Genomic DNA, 16,184 nt, shown 5'->3' on the forward strand with positions numbered 1-16,184 from the left:
CCCTCACGCCGGTCACCGCGCCGGCTACGACCGCTCGTCTCCCCGCGAAGCCACCGTTCCCTTGCCGATCGCTGTTGTTGACCCGCGATACCCCTGCTCGACTCCATACGTCGCTCTGCCGGCCACCGCTGCTCCGCGCCTCCGAAGTCGCGACGCCGCCTCTATCCAGATCTGCCGTGCCGGAACGCGACCCCGAGTCATCGCGCGTCCGCGCGTCGCCACTGCTGCAATCCGACACCAGAAGCCGCCTCTCCCGCGCCTGAGCGACCTGCAGCACCCAACGTCCCCCTCTCCTCTGCTGCTCGTGCCGCGTAACCAACAGGGTTACCCCTCGCCCGCGAGCTCGCACCGCCGCCCGGCCGTGCCGATCCGCGACGATCTGACGCCTCCGCGTTGCTGCTTCTGGCCACGTCTCCGCCAGCCACTGCCGTGCACCATCGCCGACCTGCAGCTTCTACCCGAGCCCTCTGCCGCCAGCCTCCGCCTTCGATCGACGCAGTTGCAGCCCAACGCCAGAAGCAGCAGCTCCCTGCTCCGTCGTACCTCAGTCCCTGTTCTGCCTCGCCGTTCCCGTTCCACCCCAGCCGCGACGCAGCCTCTGCCGGACCGACGCCTGCTGCCCTGCCTCCTGCACCAGCGCCGACGCCCGAGCTCTATCGCCGGGACTGCCGTCGCACCTCCCCGCCGCCGGTCTCCTCGCACACCGTGCCAGCGCTAGCCCGCCGAGCCGGTCCGCCTGCACGCCGGCTGCCGCCCTTCGCCGGAGCTCCGAACGCCGGCAGCTCCACCGCCCTTGGCCGCGCACCACCACAGCTGCCGAGCCTTGTTTGGAAAAAAAAAGAAAAAATCAAATTAGGTAGGTTTATTTTATTTTATTAGGTTGATTTATTTTATCTTATTTTATTTTTTGAAATATTTCTCCATGCATAATTAAAATTCCCGGCATACCACCTAATTCGTATAAAGTTTTAGATGGGATAATTGATTGATATCTTGATGTTTAAGGTTTAAGATCAATTTATTAATTTTATTAGCAAAATAATCAGGTTTAATTAGATATCGTTTTTAAATTCGAATGATGGATAATATCTTTGATGGCCATGGATGATTCGTTGTTTTTTTTTTTTAATTGCTTTGTTTATTGCAAAAAAATACAAAAAAAAAATTGTATTTTGCATATCATGTGGATTAGAATTGTTTTCTTAGATAGAATTGCATGGTAGAATAGTTAGATTCTTTTCTAGTTATATTAAAATGCTTGTAGTATCTAGGTTAGATAATATTTTTTGGATTAAATTACATGACGAGATAATTTTCTAAGTTAAGATAGGATTCAAATTGGTCTATTCTTAACTTAAAATAGATAATATCTCACTTTAGTTAGATTTTATATTTTAGTACTTTTAATTACGAATTTTTATTAAAAAAAATGCCAAAAAAAAATCATACGCATATCATATAGAATTAGGTTCATGAAATGCACATCATTTAGTGTTTGTTGCTAGGTTCATTTAATTAGAAATTAACCATCATTAGAATTAAATCATTGCACATTTAATTATTGCATTTTTTTAATTTCGAATTCATGAGAAAAATCCAAAAAAATTGTCTTTGAATAAATTAATTTCATTTTCTAGGATAGATTGCATGCTCATTAAGCAAACACAAAATATTTCACGTCATATAGTTTAGGTCATGTTTCCATGTTATATCATTTAATGTTAGATTAGTGGCATGTATTGCATAAATAATTCTCATTAAATAAGTAAGAACAAAAAAAAATTAATTGCGTGTTAATTAGAAATCATATGTAGAACTGTCGATGTGAATTCTAATCTAACCTTGCAAATGCTTTTGATGCCATGAGATAAGTCCTGAAATTTATTCATTGCTTTATCTGGGTATTAAATTAATGGTTTGCACACTCGCATGATCATGGAGATAAATTAAAATCAATTCAAGCTACTTGCCAAATATTTTTTCAAAATAAAAGAAAAATGTACCGAAATTGCATTAAAGAAATCTAAAGTAATCAAGTCTCCGAACTCATAATCTCTAGTTTACAGAAGTAAAGTAAATCTCCCATTACTTTACTTGGAATTCTAATTGACTCATCGAAAATAGATTAGTGACAACTCCTAATTAAAATTTGCATATTAAGAACTTGAACTTAAGTAGCGAATTAGTATGGGCTAGGGAGAGCCCGAGCTATGTTTAGGCTTAGTAATCTATTAGCCAAATCCTAGGTAGTGCATCTGAAATTTTGGTCGCGACAAATGTCGTCAATCAACTATGAGATGCCGATGTCAATGGAGAAGTTACTGATATTAATGGTTGTCAATGCCGATATTCCAGAATTGATACCGATGATTTTGTTTGGTGAATTGATACCGTTGACTGTTCGATGCTCAAGTTAATTAGATTCTTTATTGTAGCATTGTTTTTGAGAAGTCTGTTCGTATTTTTATTTCATGACTGTTCATGTTTCTAAGTGTAATCAATGTTTTGTAAGTTCTTAGGATTTTATCACCTCAGAACATTAGCTATATTTATTAGTCATTAGTTTAAGAGTTATGTGTGAAGCATATAAAAGTGGAGGCCTGTAATTGTTTTCAATAAGGTGAAGAAAAGGTGAAATAAACAAGAAGGATATATGTCTCCTTCTCTTCTCTGTGTTGTGTTAGTGGGTGTTTCAGCTTTAAATTATCCCATCAAGATGTAGTCTGTATTTGTCTTTTACAAAAACTCGAAATTTTCTAGTTTTGATGCCATATGAAATTATGAAGGAGCACTATTAGCTATTATAGAAGTTTAGATAATTAGATGGATGCATTATTCAAGACTTAATTGATATAACGTCTCTTTCACGACCTATGTTCCTTTTCAACAGCTAGATTACTTGCACAGCTTGGGATCAATGGAAGGAGAGCTATCTATAGAAGTGGAGGATGGTGGAATGAACAACTTGATCGAAAACTGGAGAGGTCGACGGGAGATAATGAATAATGCATTGGCGGCTTCCGCGGGGGGACAAGATCCGGCAAAAGCTTACGAATATGCTCGAAAACTGGCACGTGTCATCGAAGGCGGCAAGGTTGACGAGTTCCTTTCCATGATCAATGTAAATGATCCATTGTTGCGGGACATCGATTGGTCTGCCGTTTTAAATTCCCGATTGGAATGGAAAGGATCACTGCTCCACAGGGCAGCAGCAACCGAGAACGACGACATCCTAAGGCTTCTGGTTGATTATGTTGGTGACCACCTCATAACCGCCCAAGATGATCGGGGAAATACCCCACTCCACTGGGTCGCTTGGTTGCCGGGATCTACTGGAGCTGCAGAGATGTTGATTCACCGGGCAAGAGGCCTCCCCAACGTCGAGGACAAGAACCTCCTATTGAGGATGAAGAACAAATGGGGAAACACCGCTTTGCACATAGCCGTGCACGAAGGTCACGCCAACTTGGTGCGCTATTTGTTGAGCGAAGATTTGGAGCCCGTGTACTGGAAGAACGCGAGTGAGAAATCTCCCCTGTACCTAGCCCTCGAGACTTACGACTCCGCTGTACATGAGGCTTTATTTTCACACTCGTTGGAACCATCAAGGATAGAAGGCTTGCCGTCCATTCATGGTGCCATTATACGTTCACGACACGGTACGTACCTAAATCTATTTACGTGGAAATATATTTATCTATTTCTGGACTGACTCATCCCAAATCTGTGCAATAACTTTTTGCTCTTACAAAAACCCCTTACCGGTTTTTACTTAAAATTCCCTACCCTGCTTGTTAAAGTAGTTGGATACCCATCGGTTTAGCCGCATTATAAACGAATTATTCACATTAGAGCATAATAGATCGGCTTAAATATTACAAATACAACCATTTCACTAGAAACTCATGTGTTGTCGATCTTTGATTAGAAAAGCTATAAAGTGCAAATATTTAAGATTGATGACCATGAAAATCTGGAATCTAACAATGACGCTGTGTGCCATGAACCAAAATGAACAAATGAAAGTTTAGGGCATGAATTATAAACTGGTAGCAAACCTGTAGGCTGCGCAGGCGTGATTTTTTCATTGGAAAAAAAGGAGGTGAAGATTCCATCACTCTCAGCAAATTGATGGAACATCGTAAACCATTAATTTGTTTGTGACAAACAATCAATAGGTTTTTAAGAAATTAAGAAAAGTGGATCTAAATAAAGAAATATATTTTTTATTTTTTATTTTTAAATTAATACAGTTATCATAATCTTTGCAGAAAAAGCTGATACGGTAGTGTAGCCTATATTACCTTGACCATTAAAAATATTGAGATAAAATTCATCAGACACACGATAATCAATTATGTGAAATTTTTTGGCTGCTAATGCCATGTATCCCAAGTTTACTACTTGAAGTGCAGCTAACGTTCATTGATCATCAGATTGGTAGATGGCATTTAGGTGTTACAGTCATATCGAATAGAGAGAATTGTCCAAAAAGTTATAAATGTGTCAATTGTGTCAATTTAACCTCTATTTTAGTCCTAAACTTTTTAAGGATTTACCAACTTAGTCCCTTCTAAACAATTTCTATTGGAAATCGCTAACATGGCGGTCTAGTCAAAGCTAGCTATCCTACGTGATGTTGATCGCTTATGTGGCTTTTTTACAAAATATTTTTAATTTTTGCATTTTTTCCTTTTCTTTTTTTTTAATCCTTTTTTCCCTCTACCAGCCTCAGGCGAGGGCTACCCTCTAACCCTTGCATAGAGCAACCCTTGCCCTTGCTCGACCTCCATTAGGTGTCAACTATGGATGGTTAGAGAAGAGAAAAAGGAAAAAAAAAAATTAGAAAAAGAAAAGGATAAAGGTGGGCCCGGCGGATCCTAGGTCACCAAAAAAATAAAAGATAAAGGAAATGAAAGGAAAAAGGAAAAAAATTGCAAAAATTATCCGCATTAGCATTGGCTATGCCATGTAGGATATTCAGTACTACTAGACCACTATGCCTATGATTTTCAACAAAATTGGCTAGAATGACTAAAATGACATATCGTTAAAATGTTTATGATTGAATTGGCAAGTTATTAAAATTGTTATGACTAAATTGACACAACTGAAAGATTTAAGACTAAATTAATCATTATACAATATATTCAAAACTTTTTGGACAATTTTCCCTATCAAGTATAATTACAACCCTAGATGCAGTAACTTTATTTTTATCCTGTCCCAATTTATTAATCTGAGCACATGTTATTATTTACATTGCACGACGTAACATGTTTGAGGCTCTCTTTTTGAACTGAACATGCAAAACAATTTCAAATAGACATAAAGTGAAAATGCGTAACAATGTATTGTGTGATGCAAATATTAAATTAGCATACCCAATAAACGTATGTGTCTAAACTTACGTTGCACTCATTGAATAGATTATAGAAGTCGACCTGCACACATAACGTTCATAATCCATTTATAAATGGCTTAACTTATTTGTGATAACACAATTAAACCTAATGCTACCATATTTAACCACGTTCCATGTAGTGAACATGCATGTAGAAGGGCTGTTTCATAGTTTGTCAGCTCATAATTCTAATAAGCACTTTAGAAACTTTACAAAAGATCCCATTGAAATTGGATTTACTATATATTTCTTATTCTTACTGTCCAATATATAAAAATCCTTTTATGAAGTACTACTGATTGAAATCTCGTAATAATAGTTCAGTTTGTTCTTCATTGAATGTAAAAGTAGATGACATTGTGGAATGAATCGAGCGTTGACATGGGCTTTTGTAGATAGGTACTTTAATTAGGTTATCATGATAGGCACTTTTTTTAAGGTTCATATCAATTAAATAAGGTAAGGTTATTTCTTTAAATCTAGTAATATTCTTTCACTTGGGAAAATTATCCAAAAAGTCCTAAGTCTATTGCACTTTTGCCAATTCAATCACAAATCATTCAATTTTGTCAATTCAATACTAAACATTTTCACTTTTTGCCGATTGAGTGTATCCGGCTAATTTTGACTAGAATTTATTGACAGGGATAATTTTTAATAATAATTTAATTCCTTTTGAAATTTTTTGTACTTTTTTTTTCTTTTATCTTTCTTTCTTCCCCCCTTTCTTCTTCCTTTCATCGGTGGCTAGCTACCAACCACCGGTGATGGCTAGCTACCAGCCATGGCTGGGTGAGTTGACCTTGCCCGCCGTAAGTGATGCCTAGCCAGGCAAGGCCAGGCCCTAGCAAGGGTTGGCCTCACCTAGGTTAGGCAAGACAGCCTCACCTAGGTTAGGCAAGACCAACCCTTGCCCAAACTAGGCGAGATCGCCTAGGCGAGGGTGAGCCCCCTTGTTCGGCCACATCTTACCCGAGGCATGTGAGGCTAGCTGGCTCGGCCATAGTCGGTGGCTGGCACAAAAGGAAGAAGAAAGGAAAAAAGAAAATCAAAAAATATTTTTAAAAATTGTTTACATTAGTGCCGACCATCTTACAAGAAACCGCTAGTGTCCACGTCAGCGAATTCCTATCAAAATTGGTTGGATTGACTCAATTAATAAGAAGTAAAAATATTTACGACTGAATTGGCATAAGTGCAATAGATTTAGAATTTTTTGGACAATTTTCACTCTTTCACTAATGTATCTAGAATGTAACCGGTTACCCATATTGAAATTTGTGGCCTGAATTGCTTCGTCAATTTCAAGAATGACGGCATCTGTCATGCGAACACCTTTTTTTATATTTGTGTAAAATTGAAATATGTTTTTTATTATAAATAATTGGTGAAATATTTTTCTATTTCATAAAAAAATTTCTTCTTTTGAATAGAATAAAGGTGAAATTCTTAATTCATGTTATATATTAATGTAAAATATAGGGGGCTCGACGACAATTAGAAAATTCCTAATTATCGTTGTTAGATGACTCATGAAATTTGTATATGTACTTAACAATATTATTAGAGTATATTTTATAGGAAGTATTATAGAAATGTAAGAATTTTCAATAATTGCTCATTTGCAGTTTTTGAAACTCATTAGAACTAACTTCAATAAAACTAATGCCTCTTTTGTTGAACAAAAGTCATGGTATAAGAGGCAAACATAAATCCTAATTTGAAGCAAAATAAAAGGAAAGTGGAAGAAAAACACTCTTTGTGAGGAAAATAATCAATCCCTTACAAATTAGAGCCCTATAAATCACTTTTAGAGACAATTCTTAAAGAAAAAATCATTATTTATTTATGTAGATGTTACAACGGTCTAGATTAATTTGCAAAGTTCACTGAACTTTTATTAGTATTATGGATGTAATTTTTCTGGTGGTAAAATGAGACTCCTTTTGTTTTGTGTTGTGTCATCACAGCTTAAATATGTGGTCGTTATAGCTAGGATATATATGACTCCATGCAATGCACATATAAGATAGAACATATAATGTGATTTTTTGAGTAAAAATATCTTTCCCAGAATCACTAAAATTTCACAAAATATATTTGGTCCATTCACAAGATATAATGGGATTGAGTAGCACAATCCCCAAGGATGAGGTTATCTCTAAAGCACTCTCGCCTGTCTTTGAAGTCCAATGGCCACCCACAATCCTCAAACACCGTTGGAATATTCTCAAACAATTGAAACACCTCTCTCGCATTATTGAACCTCTTTACTAGCACCTCTGAATTTTCATAGTTGGGGCCAAAAAAATTTTCTTTTGGTGGAGCCTTTCCTTTCTGTAATTTGTGATTTATAAGCTCTACTATCTTAGAAATAGATTCTGGTCACAAATTTTACTTAGATTTTACTCACAAGTTTTGGTAAATACATAATCTCTTAATTGAGCTGAATAAATGCCATATACCTTTACGAAGAAGATGACGTTCAATCTAGAGAGGGTGGAACAATTTTAAGGGGGATTTCGATACGGTGCTGTGGAGGCTATTGCAATGTTCTCGACAATTAAATAAGTCTGCTTGATACTTGCTAGAATTCGACGGACATAATATGAAAAGATCATTTTCCTTTTCTTGATCTTGCCTTAGCCTGCATTACGCCTGCCGACTGTATAAATAATTCATGGCGTGGAAATGCCATATAAATGGCTATGTCATTTAGTAAGATTTTTACAGTGAAATCTTAAGCACCTGTCGATGTCATTAACTAGTTTTGGTATTGCAATCTAATCTGTTATTGTCGACTATCAATACTAGTAGTGATTAAGGCACGTCAAAGATGTCCTTACTCCAAAATGGTTTTAAATATATTGAGACCAACCAAGCTCCAACCATCCTAATTTGGAGCTCCTGATCCCAGATTTATTCGACCTGATGCTCAAGAAAAACATGGAGCTATTTGCAATGACCGACTCCAACGGGGGCAATGTATTCCACTTAGCAGCTCACCTGAATCACGCCTGGGTATTCGAATTCTTACGACCAGAAACTGAATATTTGACCCGAGAACCGGACATGAATGGAGATCTCCCCATTCATATTGCAAGCAAGATGGGTTATGTTGAACATATTGAGAAGCTAAGGGAAGTATCACTTTTGCCAAATGGGCAAGGGAAAAACATTCTTCATATTGCCGCAAAATATGGTAGAGTCTCCGTAGTGAGATATATACTCAGCCATCCAATTCTAGGGAAGAATCCAATTCTAGGGAAGATGTTAAATGCAACAGATGATGATGGAAATACAGCTTTGCACTTGGCTGCGATGCATTCACAGCCCGCTGCTTTGATTGATCTTTTGCGGACTGACGGAATTCTACCAAGCATTTTCAACAATGAATGCTTGCTTGCTGTTGACATTGCTCGACGACGACACCAGGCAGAGGGGTATAACATTCGGCATGTAGGTAACATGAACAGTCACTATTTTATTTATTAACTTACTGGAGATTACGTAGACTAATGCATTAGTTAAGGCTGATCTTGTATTCAAATCATTATGTCTCCTAGCCAACTAGATAGTAGAAGTATTGATCAAATTTCTAGAATAGCCGAGACTCCTCTCGGATAAATGTTCTGCAAGTCCCTAATTTAGTCTTGATAGGAGGTAATTAAAATTTGTGATCATGAATTTCTCTGCAGTTAGAAACAAGTAACGTGTCTTTCATAACACGGAGATAACAATTTATATATATCGTTTAATTGAGCCTCTGAATACAGTCATGAATAAAAAGGCAGGGTTTGCCAAGGTTGCATTCTGTTTTTCATAAAAGGCCAGGGGTCAATGTGACAAATTTGACCGCTCCATATGTAGCACAATCTCATAACATTTTCATTTTGTCGACCTATGAAATGATTGCCCACATAAATTCCATTCATGCCTCTTTTTTCATCTAAAATGAACTTGGTAGTTTTGTGCTAATTCTTCAAAAAGAGCAGAAACTGCATCTTTAGAAGCAAACGTTTCCAGAGTTCATTCCCGTTATCAATATGGAATAATTTTGTTCTTATTTTCCTTTTTACATGCTTCCGATCTCAGCAATTGGCATACCTGGCGTTGGCTTGCTCGCTCGCGGGAAAAGGTCCACTTGGAAACCAAGAGTTACTCCTACTTAGAGCGAAAGCTCGAGATGAAGAGTTATCAGTAGTCCGCTCGCGCAAAAGCATGCCGAGCAGGGACATCGTCAAGGATTACATCAATTCCCGCATGGTGGTGGCAACGCTTGTGGCCACAGTGAGTTTTGCAGCTGGTTTTGCAGTTCCTGGAGGATTTAACGGCTCGGACACAGCCTCCAAAGATGAGCGGGGCATGGCTACGATGCTGGACAATCGAATGTTCCAGGCTTTCGCGATTTGCAACACCATCGCGATGTTCTGCTCAATGACTGTGGTCGTCAACCTCATCTGGGCGCAGACAGTTGATGTCGACGTTTTAGTCGCTGCATTCGAGCGCACAACGCTACCACTACAAATTGCACTCCCGGCGATGTCCACCGCTTTCTTAACTGGTGTCACCTTGACCGCTGGCAAACTCCCATGGCTTGCTAACACCATATTTTATTTGGGACTCGTTTTCCTCCTCATTATCTCATTTGCTAAATTGTTAGGGGGGCCTATCTTCTTTGAAATCTTCGGTCATCCTCTCCGTCGACTAACATTCTGGCTTATTCTCGCTTACATTTATTTGGGGAGAGTTGAGACGTACATTTATGACGACGATGACGCGAAAGATAACAGAAGGGAGAAGAAGACCTTCGCTAGTCCGCCTGTGGATGTTGCCGGTGAATCGAGGACCGATGACTGGGCGAAAGCAAAATGTGAGGATGCGTTACATCCTCCAAGTCGCTGATTTGAATTGATCATTCCATATTATCTGTAATATGTATGTAGTAATAATATATGTTTTCCTTGGTGAGTGGGACTCACTATACGGTTGCTTTCCTTTATGTCAGATCAAACGTGATTGTTAATGAATGTAAGCTAAACCATGTGTTTCTCTCATAACTTAACTTATTAGAATTGTTGGATATAATTCCATCAAATTTCATATGTTATTAAAGCAGAGGTTCTAAGTTCAAACATTTTCAGGTCCTATTTGCTTCATCTATTATATGTTTTCATGTTTCATTCTTAGATCAAGTCAAGCTTACGAGTGAAGATGAGTAAAAAAGTATTTGTATTAAAGTATTTGAATTAAACATCCCATTTGTCTAATAATTTAAATTTTTAGAACGAGTAATTGTAGTTCCCCGAAATTTCAAACCGATACACACTTCATGTAAATTAAATGGATGAATGGCTCATTTCATCCGTTTCATCGCCCTGGAATCAAATTGTTAACTTTGAACATGTGGAAGCTCGTGGGTTTATGAAATCACTCGTCTAGAGTAGCCATGTCCGATTTACTTTGAACCAGTCCAATTTGCGGCAATCTCGAGTCACGAAATCCTAAGCACTCACTTACCTGTCTAGTAAGGGTGTGCAAAATATCCGAAAACCGCTCGGACTGCTCGGAACCAAACTGAAATCGCCCAGTACCGGTGGTTCTTGAGGGAACCGGTCTAGTTCCTGTTTTCCAATTTATAGGAACCGGTGGGTACCAGTCCAGTTCTTGGTTCCATTGGCGGATCCGCCCACCCACCCGGACCAGATCGGAACCTTTTTAATATTAAAAAAAAAATTACTAAAAGAAACCCTAGATCTCATCTCACTCCCTTCATCTTCGGCTCCTAATCCTATTGTCATTTCGCTGCGTTTACTTCTCTCGCTGTTCGCATCTCCACGTACTTAAATTTGATTTTTCTTTCTTTGGCTTGCTTTGATGTCACGTAGTCATTCTATGTTGAAAATCAAAATTGTTTCGCGTCAAGATCAGTTCCATGGATCCACTCGGGAATCGGACCGCTCCGGTCAGGTTCCTGGATGGATCCATGCAACAAACGAGTGGATTCTGGTATCAATTTTTGGGAACCGGTTCTTAGCGAGTGGTTCCCAGTTCTAGATCAGGAACCGCCCACCGAACCATGCACACCCCTATCCGGTGTGCAAAGAAAATAATTCTCAAATTCTCATCGCCTACTCTCTGAGTCGAGAGTTGGGTGAAGAAAACCGGAACAAAATAATTCTCTTCACTACTCACAAAAAAATAGAATCAAACACCGAACTCATTTCCAATGACACCCCTTTCATTTCCCCACTTCTCCCTCCTAGGCGCCCAATTTCTGTGCATGCAAATGAGTTTTGGTGTTTGATTCGTGGCGGGGTATAATCTAGTGAGCAGCGGGCAGAAGTCAAGTCAAGGGACGAGATAAAAGGAGTTGCAATACGCAACCCAAGGAGAATTGTGGAAAAGCCTGGATATGTGATTTTCCTCCTCCGATCTCTGATTTTTATTTCAAAGCTAGTTGGTATTGACACGTAGAATATAACTCTAAAGTGATTCTGGACCTATCTATTCAACAGTGAATGTAGATAATTACAAAAAATAAAAAGGATCCCCTTGTACGAATGTCTATTGAGTTATAAACTATTAAAATTAGCCGATTTAATTTTAAACATCTTGACGATTTGTCAATATAGTCATTTCAATCAACTTTGACCGAAAATCGTTGACGTAGACGCTAGCCATCCTATGGCACATGACTAGTATTGAGGTGGACAATTTTTGTAATTTAAAAAAAAAAAATTCTCAATTTTTTTTCTTTTTTTCATGTTTTCATTTTCTTCATTTTCTTTTCTTAGATTTTCCTTTTTTCTTTTTCTTATTCCCCTATGCAGCCATTGGCCGGTCCATGGCTTCAATGATTGATAGTAAGGGCCCAGATGCCCTCGCCAACTGGCAAGGGCTGATGGATTTGCTAGGGCCACGTACTAATGGAGGGATAAAGGAAGGAAAAAAAAAGTTTTGAAAAAATTGTAAAAATTATTCACATTAACATCGGCACCTAGATCTAGGGCGAGGCCAATCTCGTCATGGCTTGGCCTAGATCTGGGTGAAGCCGCCTCACACAGTCCTTAGGCCTCGCTCATGGCCGACGAGACTTGTCAAAGAAGCAAAAGAATAAAAAAAAGAGAAAAAATAAAAGGAAAAATAAAAAAAAAAATATATATATATATATATCAAAAAAATTATTAAAAATTGCCACGTTAGCGTTGACCGAATGGCCAATGTCCACATCAGCGCTAGCCAATCAAAATTGATCGAATAGATTGAATTGACATAATCACGAAAAGTTTAGAACTAAATTGGCACAATTATAATGGATTTATGACTTTTTTTTGGTAATTCTACCAATTTATTTGTTATCTCCATCTTTAGATTGCGACATGTGTCCATCCAATTTTAGTCCTCACTGCACCTCATCTAAATACCATCAAACCTTAGCAGCGAGGATGGTACTTGGAGATCTATGCAAATATTTATATATAAAAATTACATTGAGATAGTAGAGTGTGCTCACCATCATCATATCATCATCCATCAAGTCGATTCCACATAATGATCTATTTGTCACTTTCAACATCCTGGGACCGACCCAAAAAAAACATCCTAGGGATTAAATGTTTCAATTAATTACGGTAGGATAGAAGTATTTTTCATCAAGAACGGACATTCAAGAAGTCTTGCTAGATTGATAGATTGATGTTGCAAATGGTTCTCTTCTCAAGTAGCATGAAAAATTATGCTACTCAAATGTAGAGCCTCCTTTTTTCTATTTTTTCAGCAGATCTTCCAAATCAAATTACAGGGTTACAACTTTGAAAACTCACAGTACAAGTACAAAAAATACCAAATCAATCATCTATTGACTTCTCGATGCTCATTAAATCTGATTCACAAAATAGGTTGGGACCCATTTTGCTAGCCCTACTAAAATCTAAACATTTTATTAAATTAAGGATTTATACAGCGTCCTAGTTCACAAAGATGTGTTGCTGTTGACAAATCGACATTGATTGATTTTCATGAACTCGTCGTCATATTGTCGACATTCCCATTATATACGAGCAAAGAGCGAACTTTGATTTTTGAGCATCAAGAGATAAGACAGACTTAAATAGAATGCCAAATAGCCCAAGTGTCACGTCCAAACCCCAAACACTTTTTTTTTTTAACCCCAAACACATTCAACTATTGATTTTGAGTAGCAAGATTTTTTTTTTTTTTCCTTATAACTTTCTTCAAATAATATAAGAATGTACTTTATGGTTAATGATCATATATATCGCGGTTTATGAAAGACTGTGCCACATCGATAGTTTTAGATGTTAGTCCAAATTCGAAATACCAGGCTGATGTTTGAGATTTTATTGGCCATTCGGCATTTCATTTATTACTCATGAAGTCTATCATTGCATGAAATTTACTGAAAATTAGAGAATCTCACAATACCAACAAAACATCAAGTTTATTCAACTTTTTTACCCTTGATACACTCCACATGTAGCCCAATCTACAAAATTCCACAAAAACCACTGCTTAGCAAAGACGAACAACAGCACCCATCGGCCCAACATGCTTTGCTCCAAGCATAGAGTGACTCGAACTCGTCTTGTCTCCTTTTCAGTTTACCACAACCAGACATATTTAATACAGTACCGTGAACAAGACAAGATAGCGATGAGATCGGCTCAATAGGCGTCAGGGTTTGCCAAGAGATAAGCCTCGATGGCCTTGAACATCGCGGACGCCTTCTCTTTCCCAGCCTTGATCTTCTCCTCAGTTATGTCCGCCTCGCCAATGGTGAAGTACTTGCTCGTGCTCTTGCACACCGAGCCTCCCTCGGCCGATGTGGTGATCTTCACCCCGTAGCTGATCTTCTCGAAGGTGGTGCCCAGTGCGTCGCCCTCAATGATCGAGTAGCTGTAGGTGAAGTTCTCCTTGTCCAGGGCCTCGACCTTGTGCTTCATTGTCTTGTACTGACTGCCTATCAAGGTAACAAAAAGTAATATTCACGTTTAGAACTCGCTGGTTTCAACATCATGAGCAACGATCTTGATGGTGTCGATTGGGCCATTTAGGATGTTCCAACTGCAATCTGATACGATTGACTTAGACATGGCCTGATATCCCTTGATTGGAATCAAGTCACGCGATCACTTGTGTAAATCATCGAGATGCTTGTTTCACCGCCGAAGCACCAAAATCAGAGCAATAAGAGCCACGAGAAGTAGTAAGCAGCAAATGCAACAATCGCATTAATCAGAACCTTTCTCTGATGGTCAGTCGATTTACTGCTCGATCCACATGGAGACATTCCGTCGCGTTTCCTCACAAGCCCGGATTTGCGATAAAAGCACTTCCCACTGATTGTTGGAAAAGGCGACCACTAGGAACTGCGCCTGTCAGCTTGTTTTACAAGAAGCCAATGAAGCTTAAACGGCTCATGCTGGTGAGAGCAGCTGGGATCGTACCCGACAAATCGTTATGCGAAACATTGAGATTTTCCAATTCAGTGAGCTTTGCTAAATTGAAAGAAATTGATCCTGCTAGTGAATTATGGCTCAGGTCTAGGTGGTTCTGTAGCGTGAACGAGTTCCCCAGCTCTGGCGACATGACACCCAACAGATTGTTGTTGCTCAAGTTCAGGCTCAGTAAATTCTCACAATTTGCTAGTTCTTTTGGTATGCTACCGCTCAATGCCGTCTCCCCAAAAAACAAGATCACCTGGCTTCGATAAGTTTTCTAACGAGGAGGTAATATCTCCGGCCAAATGGTTGTTGCTCAAGTTCAGCCTTATCAACTCCCCTAGATTTCTCATCTCGTCGAGAATTTTCCTAGTCAGTTCATTGCCGTAGGAAGTCAGAACATGCAACTGGGACAATTTCCTGAGCTCCGACGAGATGCGGCTGGCAATTTTGTTACCATCTATCAGCAAATTCGTGAGATTCATACACTCTCCCCATTCTGCAGAGAGATTCCCGACAAATCGGCTGTTGCTGAGGCTTATAAAGTCCAGATTCGGTCTGAACGCACTCATGGTATCTGTAGTGAACTGATTGCTGTCCAGACGGACTCTCGTTAGCCCCGGAAAATTCCTCAAGCAGTCAGGCGGCAGCTCAGTGAAGTTATTCCCATTGACCGCGAGATATCCAAGAGCAAAGTCGCTGCATATATCTTGCAGCATTTCTCCGATGAAGCTGTTGTTCGAAAAGGTAACGATCCCCAGAGAAGGGCTGTACTTGCCGAAATCACGTGTTATGCCTCCCGAGAAATTGTTCTTGAACAATGAGATGGACCGTAAGTTAGCAAGGCGAGAGATGATCTCACAAGAAAATATTGTGTACACAAGCGATGCTACGTCATGGCTTTTCCTTCCCAGCCTAGATCTGCTCTTCTTCAACCTGAAGTGCCTTCTTGCTGTTGTCCTTGCTCGTCATCCTGCAGACTGACCCTCCATCGCTGGTGGCCTCAAACTTGACCTCGTAATTGATCAATTGGAGCTTGTCACCCAGCGCATCGCCCTCGATCATCGTGTTCCTACACATGAAGTTCTCCTTGTCGAGCTTGTTGATCTGGTGCTTCACATATTTGGAAGGACTAGCTGCAATTACATTATGAAACTCCCTGCTCGACGAGTGTTGAGTGTACATACCTTCGGTGAAATTTAACTTGCTCAATGCTCCCGGCTCCACCGTCGCCTTGCACCGGCTCCACGCTCTTTATGAACTGAGGCAGGAGCTTCGGGATCAGGGTATTTGACTCGACAATCAAGGGCTTAAGA

The 16,184-nt window shown here is 39.4% G+C and overlaps 2 protein-coding genes across 2 annotated transcripts; one reads left to right on the forward strand and one right to left on the reverse strand.

Annotated features, from left to right (window-relative positions):
- Positions 1–156: 156 nt before the first annotated feature.
- On the forward strand, positions 157–10,541 carry LOC104439622 (protein ACCELERATED CELL DEATH 6). Its single transcript, XM_039307031.1, has 4 exons — positions 157–856; positions 2,891–3,659; positions 8,322–8,863; positions 9,500–10,541. The coding sequence occupies exons 2-4, from the start codon at positions 2,918–2,920 to the stop codon at positions 10,307–10,309; spliced, it is 2,094 nt and encodes a 697-aa protein (XP_039162965.1). The 5' UTR covers positions 157–856; positions 2,891–2,917; the 3' UTR covers positions 10,310–10,541.
- Positions 10,542–14,019: 3,478 nt separating this feature from the next.
- On the reverse strand, positions 14,020–14,517 carry LOC108954072 (major allergen Pru av 1-like). The gene has a single exon (XM_039301306.1). It carries the CDS (start codon positions 14,368–14,370, stop codon positions 14,092–14,094), a length of 279 nt encoding a protein of 92 aa, XP_039157240.1. The 5' UTR covers positions 14,371–14,517; the 3' UTR covers positions 14,020–14,091.
- Between the last annotated feature and the right edge of the window lie 1,667 nt (positions 14,518–16,184).

Source organism: Eucalyptus grandis, chromosome 1, assembly GCF_016545825.1.
Source record: "Eucalyptus grandis isolate ANBG69807.140 chromosome 1, ASM1654582v1, whole genome shotgun sequence".
In the NCBI taxonomy this organism is placed as follows: Eukaryota; Viridiplantae; Streptophyta; class Magnoliopsida; order Myrtales; family Myrtaceae; genus Eucalyptus; species Eucalyptus grandis.